This window comes from Mercurialis annua, linkage group LG4, assembly GCF_937616625.2.
Source record: "Mercurialis annua linkage group LG4, ddMerAnnu1.2, whole genome shotgun sequence".
Lineage (NCBI taxonomy): Eukaryota > Viridiplantae > Streptophyta > Magnoliopsida > Malpighiales > Euphorbiaceae > Mercurialis > Mercurialis annua.
The window spans coordinates 27,180,056-27,194,228 of record NC_065573.1 but is presented as its reverse complement, the minus strand read 5'-3'; the positions used below and the strand labels follow the sequence as shown (position 1 = coordinate 27,194,228).

At 33.9% G+C, this 14,173-nt stretch overlaps 1 protein-coding gene and 1 long non-coding RNA gene across 2 annotated transcripts; both read left to right on the top strand.

The window, feature by feature from the left end:
* Positions 1–1,443: 1,443 nt before the first annotated feature.
* Positions 1,444–3,463, top strand: LOC126678861 (uncharacterized). The gene is made up of 3 exons (XR_007640749.2): positions 1,444–1,880; positions 2,084–2,195; positions 2,917–3,463. It is a non-coding gene; the product is annotated as an uncharacterized LOC126678861 (long non-coding RNA).
* A 4,878-nt stretch (positions 3,464–8,341) lies between these two features.
* On the top strand, positions 8,342–8,970 carry LOC126676326 (uncharacterized). Its single transcript, XM_050370505.2, has one exon. It carries the CDS (start codon positions 8,397–8,399, stop codon positions 8,742–8,744), a length of 348 nt encoding a protein of 115 aa, XP_050226462.1. The 5' UTR covers positions 8,342–8,396; the 3' UTR covers positions 8,745–8,970.
* Positions 8,971–14,173: the final 5,203 nt, after the last annotated feature.

Below are 14,173 nucleotides of genomic sequence, written 5' to 3'. Positions count from 1 at the left end.
TACAAAATTAGTTATTATAATATAAATAATGAAACAATTAAAGCCATCCAAACATATCGTTTTCTTTCTCAAATTTCCATTCTTCCGCATCAATATTTTGACAAAGAGCTCTCAAGTGAGCATTCGAACAAGAATTTCCCAATCAAACGCCACCAAATGCAGGACATCCTTATCCTAAATCCAAAACTAAAGAAATCATTACATGTTTGATCAATTAATAGCTATAAATAATAACTAAGCAAATGATTTACTTAAAAACATCAGTTTATTAACAGTTTACTATCGATTTACTTAAAAATAAATTTACTAATGGTTTACTAAAAAAATTAAGTTAGTTTACTAACAGTTTACCAACTATCAGTTTGCAAAAAAAAAACCAGTTTATTTTGATTTGAATTTTTTCTTGTCAAAAAACTGTAAAAATAAGCTAAATTAGACCAAAAATTGATTCATTTTTAAAATTTATCACACACAAATTGGTTTGAGAACGGACATTATAGACAAATATAATTCAAAAAAAGATAAACGGTTTACTCATGGTTCACTAACGGTATTTCAAACATAAAATTATAAAAAATAAAAAAAGGCAATAGATTTTTTTACATAAAATACTACAACTTACAACTATATATTCAAAATAAAAATTATTACACATTTACTAACAGTTAACCCAACGTCTACTAACAGTGTACTAAAAACAAGTTTATTTAGCACACCATTGGTTAACTAGCAACAAAAATAAAATTCAGCAACAATTTACTAACAATTTTATTAATGATTCAAAATAAAATTTATATCAAGTTAACCAACGATTTATCCAATGTTAAACATTGGTTACCCAACATCTAAAACATTACAATTCTCATAAGCATTTCTTCAAACACCTAGAGTGTAGGCTGTGCAACACCAAAAACTCGAATCACAACCACATCACCACCGTCGTTCACAAAAGAAAAACAAGAAATAGATTAACCAACACCCAAAACATTGACTCGATTTTAAATCTGAAAAATACTTGACTAAAACGTTGGTGTGCGATGACGGCAGCAATGGGCTTGTGGCGATGGTGTTCGACGGCGGCGGTAGTGACTGAAGACGGGGAATTGCTAGAAGAGTATGAAGATGCCTCGCGGCAGAAAGGAAAGACCGGAAATCGCAGTAGCAAAAGTAGAATCAAAAAACCCATAATTCAAAATTATATAAAACATAAATAATTGGAAAATTAAGATTCAAAATCAATACATTGACTGTATTTTTCACTAATTTAGAGAATTAAAAGACAAAAATAAAAACTAACAGTAAAAACTAAATGCCAGGTTAAGCTCGCACGCAATACCATGCCCTTTTAAAGAAGATTTCACCATAGGCCAAACCTCTTGCATGTACTTTTCTGTGTTAATTTTCAATTAGTTCGAAGCCATCTATACAATAATATAATTATGAGCTATCACATAATCTCCAACACGATTATAACAAGTGGCGCTCCTTAATTCTAACATGTGGACTATTGAAACTCCTAAAACTTCTAAATATATTTAAAAACGTCTGCTCCTTTAACTGAACCAAAAGACTCTTCAGATTTCAGAAGACCAAGATACTTACAACTTACAAGGCATTCACAACTCTTCATTAAACTGTCGTTCAATCTTCTCAATTAAACTTACATGACGTTAAAGCTTTTCCAGCAAATTGATCTTCTCTTATCAAATAAACGTTACACGCCGCTCAAGCTGCATTATTCAACCCATCTTCAGTATTTAACCCATCTTAATCAATCAAGATTCAGCTTCAACATCCCAAAACCCACAAAAAAAACCCATCTTCATCTTCAATCTTCCATACAACTCAGAATCAACGACAGAAATACATACAACTTTTTGGTAAAACTATTTAATTTTCACTCTTTAAAATTTATGTTGTGTCGCAGTCCCAATATCCCCAAATTACTATACGCTGACTCGTATGCACATAAGGTGCTCGAATAAATGGGTTTAAGAACATGTACCAATGAAATTTTAATCACTAAACAAAGTTTTAAGCAGCATACTTTAGTTTCACTGATGTCTCTCATTCTATTTTGCAGGTACAGTTTATAGACATTTAACGCCTGAGAAGTGAGAATGTTTTGATTCAAAACAATGTTAGATGCCAAATCCTCATAAGAACTGATTTTTAGTTACAATGGACAACTACAGGTCTCTTTCTAACTCAACTTTAATTCCCTATTAAATTACATGCTAACTTGATTGGCTTTGTTAGTTTATTTTGATATTCGCATATCATAAATTGTTAATTATGTGGAATGTTAATCTATACAGTATAGATTTAGTTTTGTATGTTCCATTTATGTTTATGTTCAGGGGATGAATTTTTTTAGTTGTGTGCCGCTCGGCTGTTGTTAATCTTGTGATATTGAAATCTTGAAGTTACTTATTTTGACTTAATATTTGTCATTGTTGTTTTTAGGTAGCAATGTTTTCCCTTAATTTTGGGTTTGACTATACATGACTTTCTCATGTTTGCAAAAGCCAGATGTTGTTGTTTATGGCCCTCTGGAGTTAGCACGCAGAAAGGTGTTAATAGAAGATGAACTCAATAGAATAAGTGTCCAAAAGATACATGCATCATGATCAATAAATTCCAGTAGCTAATATATATTAAAATTTGCTTCGCGCTAAAATTTATATAATAAGAAATCAAGGTGAATTCATTTTTTCGATGAAGAACTACATTTGGTAATACAATGCTCAAAGAAGTGCACTCCATTGAGAAAACGTTATTTATCCTTGATTATCCTGACTTACTTTTACCACTTATGGATTTGTTTTTTATGTTCTTAAGCTTCTGAGATTTTATTAATCATGTGGCTTCTTCTGATTATAGTTAGTGTTCTTTGCCATTCTTCTGTTGTTGTAGGTATCAAAGGCACATGATGAATCATTGTTTTAGCGGATGGTTTCTTTATGCTTGCTCTCACCCAAAATGGTACCCATTCTTCCAATGTGGTGCTATGCTTCAAGTGTCCTAATTTTATTTAATAGTATCCTCGTGTCGTTTTTATACCAACAACTATGCGTTTTGGTTGTTTTTTTTTTGAATTTCTTTCCCCAATCGGAATAGCTCAAGCATTTTTGTCTTAGATTCTAGCTCAATGAATTTTCTAATTGCAGATTGTCAAGCATTGCCCAAGTGTTAAACAATTGTTGTGTAAATTGTTTAGACCTTGTGGTATCCTCATTTTTCACCCACTTGGCTACTCTTTTTCTCATCTTGGTTTTTTCATTTTCCTCAATTTATTAACTTTACTCACTTCTTTCATCTTCTCTGTTTGTTTATTTTCCTCAATTGAATAAGTAACCTTTCAATTTTTAATTGATATATGACATTTATGCCATCAATATGAAGGATAGTCTGTGTACCTTACTTGCTAGCTAAAAATAAGATTAGTTTTTTCATTGCTTAATTCATCTTATAGCTATTTTATTTGACCTTTGTTTGCTTACATTCTTCAATCATCAACGGTGGAACCAAGTTTTTTGTAGTTAGAATTGTATTCAATCATCAACGGTGGAACCAAGTCATTTAGTTATCCTTGTAAATCTTTATATACGTATTCTTCAGTCTTACTATATTTTTCAAAGATTGTAGATAATTATATTTAAACAAGAAAAAGCAAAGAATTTATTGATTTAATGAATTACTTTTGTGACTATCTATTTCAAGGAAAAAGAAAATTGTGCAGTTAAGTTAAATGTCTCTTACTTTTTTGGATGATTTTAATTGATTATCTTGCATTGTTTATGAATTTCAAAAATATAAATATGTTGCATTAATTAAAAAAAATAGAATTTGAATGATTTTTCATTTTAACTAGACTGGATTTGAGTTGGTTGTTTCGAGTTTATAACTATTTCATAAGAAAAGATAAGGAGTATTAATATGAACCAGTGTTTTTAAAACCGAACCGGTGGCCGAACCGGTGAGGTCACCGGTTTCCGGTTCAACCGGTTGAACCGGTTTAATGACCGGTTCAACCGGTTTGATAAATTTAAAAAAATTCTGATTCACCGGTTTTTTACCGGTTCAATCCGGTCCGATCCGGTTCAATATCCGGTTTTTTACCGGTACAATCCGGTTCAACCGGTCCAACCAAAAGATCCGATTTTTCGCAGTTTCAGACCGGACCACTGGCCAGTTTGCGGTTCAACCGGTCCGACCGGCCGGTCCGGTCCGGTTTTTAAAACACTGATATGAACCACTTTATGTTTCTCTTAATTATATAACTTGGCTTATTTTAGAAAGTATATTTTATCTTTGGTTAGTTATTTTTGCATTCTAACTCTTGAAATTTGATTTCAAGATGACAGAGAAAGAAGAAAGATAAATTTTATATTCGGTTTGTCTTTTCATTTCTATAATTTTTGTTATCAGTTTAATTAGAGAAATTTTTTATATGTTGTCTTTTTATTTTTAGTCTGAATCTAAATGATATTTTAAAATGTGTTTCTCACGTTGATTCAGATTTTCAATTAGCTGCAAAGCGAGACATACATTATTGTTCCTTTTATTTCATGCAAATAAGTCGATGCATGTACCTTAACAAAAGTGGGATAGAAGAAAAGAAAACACCAGCACACTTTTATGAGACTATATCCATTTGATACAGCAAAGAATGAACTTATGAAGTTTTCTAATACATACACGTCTGAAGGGGGCGTTTAGTTGATAAAGACATATATATGTTCATGGTTTTATTTACATTTATTTATAGTAAATTTATTAATACTTTCTGTTGTAACTCTTCATTATTTTTTGATTTACACTTTCTATAAAAAGATTATATATTCTACACTTTCTAAGAACGGGAAATCGCTCTACTAGAAAATAACGAATTACCGACAGAAAAATTCTTATTTAGCGACGGATTTCAACCTTTTACCAATGGAAAACTTAATTTACCAACGGATTTCATCTTTTAGCGACGGAAAAATCCGTTGCTAAAATGCTTTTTTCTAGTAGTAAATGTGATTACTATCAATTTTATATCCATAAATTATATTTTATAACCATTTTTATTGTTTCAAAATATTGTTAGCACAACCACGTCAAGAAACTAAAATATTAAAACAAATCTACTTATGTAATAGAAATAGATTGTTTAAAAAAATTATAAAATTAATTAATTTATCCGCGCAACGCGCGGGCATCGACCTAGTTTTAATATAGATCTAGTGGCTAAGAAAGAGTGGAGACTCATCAAAGAACCATTGTGTCTAGTAGCTCGGGTTTCTAAAGCTAAATATCATATGAGGAGCGATTTCTTGAAAGCAACGACTGAGCAAAACCCTAGCTATGTATAGCAGAGTATATTAAAGGGACGACAGATTCTTGAGTAGGGATTGATTTGGAGAGTAGGTAACAGGCTGATATTAACTTCATAAATGATATTCATAAAAAAAGAACTTCATAAATGATAAATGGATACCTTCTCTGATTAGTAAGTGTTCGCCTGAAAATAATCCGAACTCTAATATTTGAATTTATAGTAGGAATCGGTTTGAGATTTGATACTTTAACGAACCTATGTAGATATTCGCAGGGTTTGTTTGGTTAAAGACACTTAACCACGTGATCTAAAAGTAATAATCTGGGAGCTACAAACTCAGGCGAGATTAATACCGAAAACTACTCCTAAGTTAAAACAATCCGGAGATTGCGAGATAAAAAGCTCTGAGCTTAGTTTTTAATTGATTGATTTGTTGATACCAAAAATAATGAAGTTCTAAGCTATTTATAGCTCCTCACAATCGAGATTCCTAATTTAACTAGGACTGAAACTCTAGAAAGGAAAACACTCCTAACAAGTTACAAATTCCTAACGAGAAGAATAATAATAATAAAACTAATAAAAAGGCTTCCTATTGGGCTTAAACCCCTTGTAAGCCCACATGATGCTCCTATCCAGCAATTCCTTGGGCCGGTGTAAACAATGCCCCCAACAAGCTCGGAACATTTATTTTCGGCTTGTTTTTATCTTAAGCCTTTATCTGATGCCTCCCGACCCAATATTCCGGCCCAAATCACCACATTCAGATTTAGAAGGGTGCGCATCTATTGACAGTTCGGTACCCCTTTCGTGCCACATCATCACCAGCTGTCGTCCACGACGTCACGCCTTAACTCCACGACCCTTCGGCTTCCTTTGATTTTTCACTTTTAAGAAAAATACCATCTCATTCACCTACTCTCTCTGCATTTGTTAAGCTTTCTCTCTCTTCAGCAACTCTAAGCACTCTACAAAGACTCTCTTGGTAAGCATTCGCCCTTCTAATATGGCCTCTTTCTTCATTTACTCGCCTGACCTGGGCGATTTGTTTCAGGAATCATGGCTGCTCCCAACAACAATCTCGCTGAACAAGTGACTGCAAAAATAGACGAAGTCCGAACCAACGCGCCGAACACAGAATTCAAGGTAATTACTGATGCGGGTGATAACCAAATATGCGTCGGCCCCATTGTTACTTCTCCGAGCCACTTGTGCGATTTAGCTTCTCCTTTTCATGACGCCGCTCCCCCTAGATTTTCCTTACCACATCAATCGTCTGTCTGGGTCGGCACTACATTCAGAAACTGGTTGATTGAACATGCTGGGTTCTCCAAATGGGCGATAAGGCTATCACCGCACTTTCGTCAATCATGGATCGACACCGGCATCCACGACCTTATTGAATTATGTAAGGCGAGCCGACCGATAGCAAAACACTACATCATAGGGGTCTCATTATTCTGGTCCAGCGTCATCAATTGCTTCTGCTTCAAATCTGGGCCGATGACAATCACTCTTCTTGATTTGGCGCTCATGCTCAATGTTCCCCTCAATGGCGAGCGTGTCAATCCCAACCTTCGTGCCGATGCCCCGAAGTTCAACCTAACCAAGACACAAAAATGCTATAGCTTCTTTGTGAAGTTATTCATGGGCGAAGAACCTTACAAGCCTGACCGCAAGGAGCACATCCCCTTCCTGGCATTTTTCATCGCCAAATATGTACTATGTACCGCATCTTTTAGAGTGACGGAAGACTGTTTTCTCCTAGCCACAGCACTCGCCGATGGCCGAAGGTGTAACTTAGGCGAGTTTATTCTGGCGCATCTATACCGTTCTTTGGGCGATATTGCACCTCCAAAGGACCCAAGAATCTTCAAGTGCCCAGGGGGTCCTCTATGGGTCAGTGTTACCGTCCCACGCTGCCTCCGGATAATCAGCCGTCGACGTCACATTCGCGGCCATCTTCTTCTCACCAGGCTCAGAATCCATCACAGCTACATTTTACACTGTCAGAGTCCTGGTTATTCGGTCCGGAGATCGGTTCAGAGGCGTACGAGGAGCTTTTATCACGACCGGATATCACACCTCCATCTTTTAGACTCCTCCTGCCCACACAGGAGGAGACCGGTACTGCACCATCACCAACAGACGTTGAGCTTTCAGCTCAAGACGAGGACGACGACAGCGAGAGCCCTTCGGTACCCAGACAGTTTCACTCGATTACAGACAGCTCGCGGCACCGACGGGAGACTCACGGTTTGAGGATACAGAGACCGAGGACTCGTAGATATCAGGATTAGATTTCATATTTTTGTTCATTTATCGATTTTTGTATTTTAGTATATATTGTATGTTTACTATATTTTGTATATTATAATCGTTTGTTAAAATTGTTATTTTTTTTATAAACGTCTGTTAAAATCATTAGTTAAATAAAACAAATATTTAAATCGTCTATTAAATTTTTTATTTTTTTATAAGCGTTTGTTAAAATCAGTAGTTAAATCAAACAAGCATTTAAATCGATTCTTAATATATTGTTTGATAAAATTATTTTAAATTGTTTTTAGTTTATAGTGTATATTAAAAAAATTAAAATAATATTTTTTTTAAATTAAAATTCTGCAATGATTGGGCACTAAATGCCCAATCATTGGGGGCAGAGTGTTCCACATTCTTAGAATGCGGAACACTCTTAATCAGCTGATTACAAAAGTAATCAGCTGATTAAAGGGTTCCGCATTCTAGGAATGCGGACCAATGATTAAAGGGTTCCGCATTCTAGGAATGCGGAACCCATTTTGGTCCGCATTTCTAGAATGCGGATCAAGTGGGACCATACACTCTTTCAGAGTTAATTCCGAAAGAGGCACTGATCTGGAAATTTGGGTGCCTTTGAGGCACCCAAATATCAAAAACCCATCGGATTGATCCTTTATTCATTTTCCAACCGAGCTGAAAATCTGGTAAAAAAACCAAAACGACGTAGTTTTCCATTACCCCAAATACATAACCTTTTTCGCTTTCTACCTCGATAGAGTCTCAGTTCTTTTACTCTTCAATTTAAATCATGCCGGTTTTACAACCCTTAACGGCGGCCTCCACCATGCTCCGCCAACGCATATCCACCGCACTCCGGACACGTTGCGGCGCCGCAGCAGGACCGAGTCGTTGGGCATCAGCAGGACACGAAGAGAAACCAAAGGGGTACATATTTAACCGTACACCGCTACCCCCAGGTCAATCTCGGAAATGGGAAGACTGGGAGTTACCTTGTTACATCACCAGTTTCTTAACTATTGTCATTCTTGGTGTGGGATTGAATGCTAAGCCTGATCTGACCATCGAAACCTGGGCCCATCAGAAAGCACTCGAGCGCCTTGAATTGGAGAAATTGGGAGCCGTTGATTCCGAGTGATCGTCTTTGGTATGATTTATCACTCTTTGGATCCATTTGTGAAATGGGTTTTTGTTACTTTTTGGTTGGTTTGTTGATATTGTGTAGTGAAATAATAAGATGTTTTCGACATTTGTTATGGAGCTCAACATGCTGATAAAATTTTCTAGTTGGAATTTATGAGTTTCGACAAGGGTGTGTTTCCTTTGTTTTTAATTCCATATGATCTATTTTCAGTGTTTGATTATAGGTTTTGATCAGTTTGATTAGTTAGATGTTTGCTTTTATTGATTACGAGTTCGATTATTTGTTTGTTTGTCTGCGTAATTTGGTCGTTACTTTGATGCTTGATCGTAATCTCATAGATTAATTTTTTCTTCTGTCCTGGCGTCCTTTAAGATATTGGTGTTTGCTGATTGTAGTTTTGATTTAAGAATTAATTTTGAGCAGATGTCCCAATCGCAATGAAAAAAATCCGGTGTTTTGTTTTTTTTTGGATGTTTGGTAGCTTGAGTTTTGTGTTCTTTTTGATCTTGTCTGATCAATTTCTCTTGAAATGTAACCTAGGCAGCTGCTTGTGGATTGACTTATGGATTTGGTGGTATCTAGATTTTGAATCATTGTTAATTGTAACTTGTTCCATGTGTGTACTGTGGGTTAGGTTTCCCTAATGTTGTATCTGTGTACTATTTTGTGGCGTATGTCTGAATACGTTTGATTATGATTGAGTCAATAGAACTATTAATTAAGCCAATGTGTCTTGATTGATTTTATGTGAAGTTCGATTGCCAATTTATTAATGGATAATTTCTATTTTATGAAAATTAGAATTAGAAGTGATTATAGAGTTCTTATCTCCTGGCTAGTCATGCCATCTATCTATGGTAATAACTGTCTTTCCGACTCAAATAAACAGTGGATGCTATAGTTATACCGACGTGTCTGGAGCAATCAGCAATATAGCAGATGCAACGGTTTGTATGCTGGAAGGCAATCATGACAATTGTAGATAGGGGAATACTGATGATATGAAAATTACTGTTCGACCTTAGGTTTCATTCCTTTTGAAGGCATTTAAGCATTGTTTTTTTTTTGTTGGAAATTATTGCAACTATCTCAGTATAAGATCCTTCCTTACCAAGTGACCAAGTATCATTTTTGGAAGTGAGTTATGAATTAGTGCCTTAGGCCTGTTGCTTGTTTTTTTTCTCTCATAAGGTCTTTACATGTTTTCTTTAATTGAAGAATTTTAATTTAGGAGTCTCGTAGTTTATTGCGTTGAAAAGTGACATACTGATTTGTGGAAGGTTTCATGTAATGCGGAAAATTGATTTGCTACTTACTACCATCATGAGCTTTTATATGTTGATATTAGTGATGACTGTTAGAGATGTTGTAACTTGTGTCTGTGCTTGGGTGAGGGGTCTATAATTTCCAGCAGAAGAATGCTTTTGTGTCTCTATAGGTGGGACTGATGTAATTTATGCATATGATCAGCAAACTTTGCACTCTCATTACAGTCTCTTTACTTCAGTTCGACTCGCTGCTCATCAAGTCATTTCGATGGCTCTTTCGAAATAGTATCGTCATCCTGTTGATTTTGAAATGTATATTGACATGTCAATTAAACCTTCTTTCCTCGCTGAACCAAAATATTGACCATTGAAACCGCGATGAATATATTTATAGTCCTCCTATATCTACCATTTTTTTGTTCTCTATCATTTGAGTTTATTTTGAAATTTTCAACTCACTTTTGTCTCATAAGGAATACACGCCTTAATAGCACTCCGCAATGAGTCGCGATGAAGTTAGGTGATTGTCGATATTCTGAATACAAAAGTAGCTGTAAGTTTCTTTATTAGTTATTTCATACAATTAGAAAGTTTTACGAGCCAAAAGAAGGGCTATAGATGATTGTTATCATATAATAAAAGGAGCGTCCATTGGAGCTTTCAGCTTTAAACATAGCATAATGTGCCAATGTTTATACCAAAATGGGTGACATTTTTAGCTTCTTAGGAGCTTTGATCTGTTGAACTGGGAGAGGCCGGTTATTATCTCATGCTAGAGGTGGCAATAAGGCCGGATTGGGTTGATTTGGGTTGGCTTTTTTTTGAGTTCGGGTCATTTAAATTTGATTTATTTATGGGTTGGATTGGATTGAGTCAACCATTATAAAAAAGTAATAGTGAAAAATAATAGCATATAATAAACATCAACCTTTTAATTATGAAATTAAACCTATTGTAGAATTTTAATTAAATTTATATTTTTGAATCAAGTTTGAATTGAAAATATTATTTTATTAATTTTGATTAAATCTATTTTACATATAAAAATTTAAAGTTAAATATATGATCCATTAGATCATTCATTATTTGATTCGATCTGCATTCAATTTTTTTTACATTTTTGATAGATTCAAATTGGTTTATTTGGATGATCCAGTTGGTTAATGGAGTCAAAATTAGGGTTGGCCACCCTCCTCTTCGGAAAAAATTAAAAAAAATACTAGTATATAACCCTCCTCTTCAATTTTATGCGCATTTCACAACGAGTGTAATGCTCTCTTTTTTTTATCCAGAAAAAGAAAAATTCAAAACAGGTTAAATAAAATGACTAGATGAAGACACGAGTCTGAAAAAGACAAGATAAACAAAAATCAAAAAATATTAGGGTCTAAAGATGGACTGGGCTGTCTAAACATTATAATGAGAAAAATCATAAATCTATTAACAAATTTAAAAAGAGGAATTTACACAAAATACTCTCTTTTTAGATTTATTTGTTTTAAATACCTCAATTTTGAAAATTTATATTTTCTCTCTTTTTTTATAATGTTTCTATCTCTACCCCAATTAGTGTTTTAACTTATTAGTATTATTACTCCACTCATGTAAGACACATGTGCACTCTTATTTTTTTATCTTTTTCTCTCTTCTTTTCTCTTTCTTCTCTTCTCTCTCTTTTTTCTTCTTCTTCTTTTTTCCTTTCTCTGCAACTTTTTTTCTACGTTTTTTTTTCATTTTAATAAAATTTCTTAACAAATTCTATCCAAAAATTCAAGATAAAGAAGACTTCATTAAAAAAAAATTGACCTAATCCGTCTCAAGAAATAACGAAGTTTTCCGTCATTGCCATCGCCATCATTGATCTTTTTTTAGAATCTTCTTCTTCTTCTTCTTCTTTCTATGTTGTTTTAATTATAATATCGTTTTTTGGTGTTTTTTTCATTTTTTTTTTGAAAAAATTGTTTTTTCTTCATTAATGATGTTTTGACATGGTTTTCAAACGTTTTTAAATTAATTTTAGAAATTGTTGGAAACTGTTTTTTTCGAAACTGTTTTATACTGTTTGAAACTGTTTGAAACTGTTATTTTTTAAACTGTTTGAAAGTGTTTTTTTTTTTAAAAACTGTTTTAGACTGTTTGAAACTTTTGTAAACGGTTTGAAACTGTTATTTTTGAGACTGTTTTAAAGTGTTTTTAGAAACTGTTGTTTGAAACCTTTGCAAACTGTTTTAAACATTTTTAAATTGTTTGAAATTGTTTTTAGATAAAGGTTGCAAATTGTGTTTTATGAAACTGTTTGAAACCTTTATAAACTGTTTGAAAACATTGCAAACTGTTTGAAACTGCATTTGAAACTGTGTTTGAAACAGTTCGAAACCATTTTTAATAGAACAAATAAATAAAAAATTATAAGTTTTCTTTGTTTTTGGAGAAAGTTACGATCGTTGGATTTGAATTCCAAGTGAAATTTGAAGCGATTTAATTACGAATTAAAAATTCGAGCGGATCGGAAAATAGATTTGAAACTAGCAATAAAATTTTTAAAAATAGTAATAAAATTAAAGAAATTAATTTTCTAAAATATTATGAGCTGTAGATTAGATTTGATTTGTTATTTAAAAAAAAAATTAACTGAAAAAGATGAAGAAAAGTAGAAGAGGAAAAAGAAGAAAAAAAAGACACCGTAAACAAGTGGAGTAGTTTTTAGGTATAAAAACAAATAGAGTAGGGTATAAAAATAATTGGCTGACACGGTTAGGTAGGTAAGTCAAGTCTAAAAATTATGGTAGGTAATTGCTAATTTTTTTCTATTTTAGGTATTTCTCTAATTCTCTCATTTAAAAAAAAAAACAATTTTCGAGTTGTACAATTTTACTCAGTAAACTAACCTTTCAAATAAAGATGCCACAAAATTCAAACTTTAACGATACACATATTCTTATCAGTTTCAAAATAAAGAACTATCAAATATTTCAAAAAGCGCAAAATATTAGTATATTATAAAATTTAAAATTTCATAACGAAATCAAAAGTTACCTCACAAAGGTCCCCATGAAAAAAAAATATAAAATTCATATCTATGAAGAAAAGTTAAAAGAAATTAAAACACAAGAAGCGATAACTAACAATCTAAAATAAATGGTTTTTCTAGAAAATGGAAAAAAATATTGAAGGTGATAGGTGGTTTTTGTTTTGATAAATTAGTAGGTGTTTTTATTGGGGATAAATTATAGGTGGTTTTTAGTGAAAAATAGTCAAGAAAAATCACCTCCGCCAAGGAGTATGCGGCTACGGTCTGATAAATGAAGTTGAGAGAGGTAACATGTGTTATGTTAAGGACCTCATGTACAGAAATTATTTATTAACAAGGACGTGGTGAAATAAAAACTAGTAGTACAAAAGATCTTTGCCTACATAAAATAGGGCTAATAATCACCCATGACCTTTCAACTTTAGAGGTACGGGCGTTAAATCCCCTGATGTTTAAAAACGGGCGCTAAACCCCCGGATCTTTGTGTCGGCGCTCACCATGGCCTTTTTGGACAAAAATACCCTTTGTGCCGTCTTTTATTTGGCGGCTGTCTTTAAAACAAAAAAAATAAAAATTGACTGACACCATGTGTCAGTTGACACGTCATCAAAAGACAAAAAAAATAAAAATACCCAAAACACCCTAAATATAATATCTGATTAAAAAAACTCAACCCAAAATCCAACCACCCGTTCTAACCCAAACCACCCCAACCCACCACCTCCGCCACATCACCGCCGGAAAATTTACCTGTCATCTTCTCCAAGTGAAAGATGACCGGAAAAATTTTCCGGTCATCCGTCCAAGAACAGCAAGGATCTGTTCTTGGAACAGATCCCGTCGCGGATCTGTTCTTGGAACAGATCCCGTCGCGGGTCTGTTCTTGGAATAGATCCGTGGGATCTGTTACAGATCCGGCAAGGATCTGTTCTTGCTTAGGGATGACCGGAAAATTTTTTCGGTCACCTTCCGCTCGGAGAAGATGACCGGAAAAATTTTCCGGCAGTGGTAGGGTGGCGGCGGTGGAAGTGCTGGTTGGGTTGGTTGTTTTTGTTAATCAAATGGTTAGATTAGATTGGGTTGGTTTGATTTTTGTGTCTTTTTCTAAATTAAAGTAAGGGTAT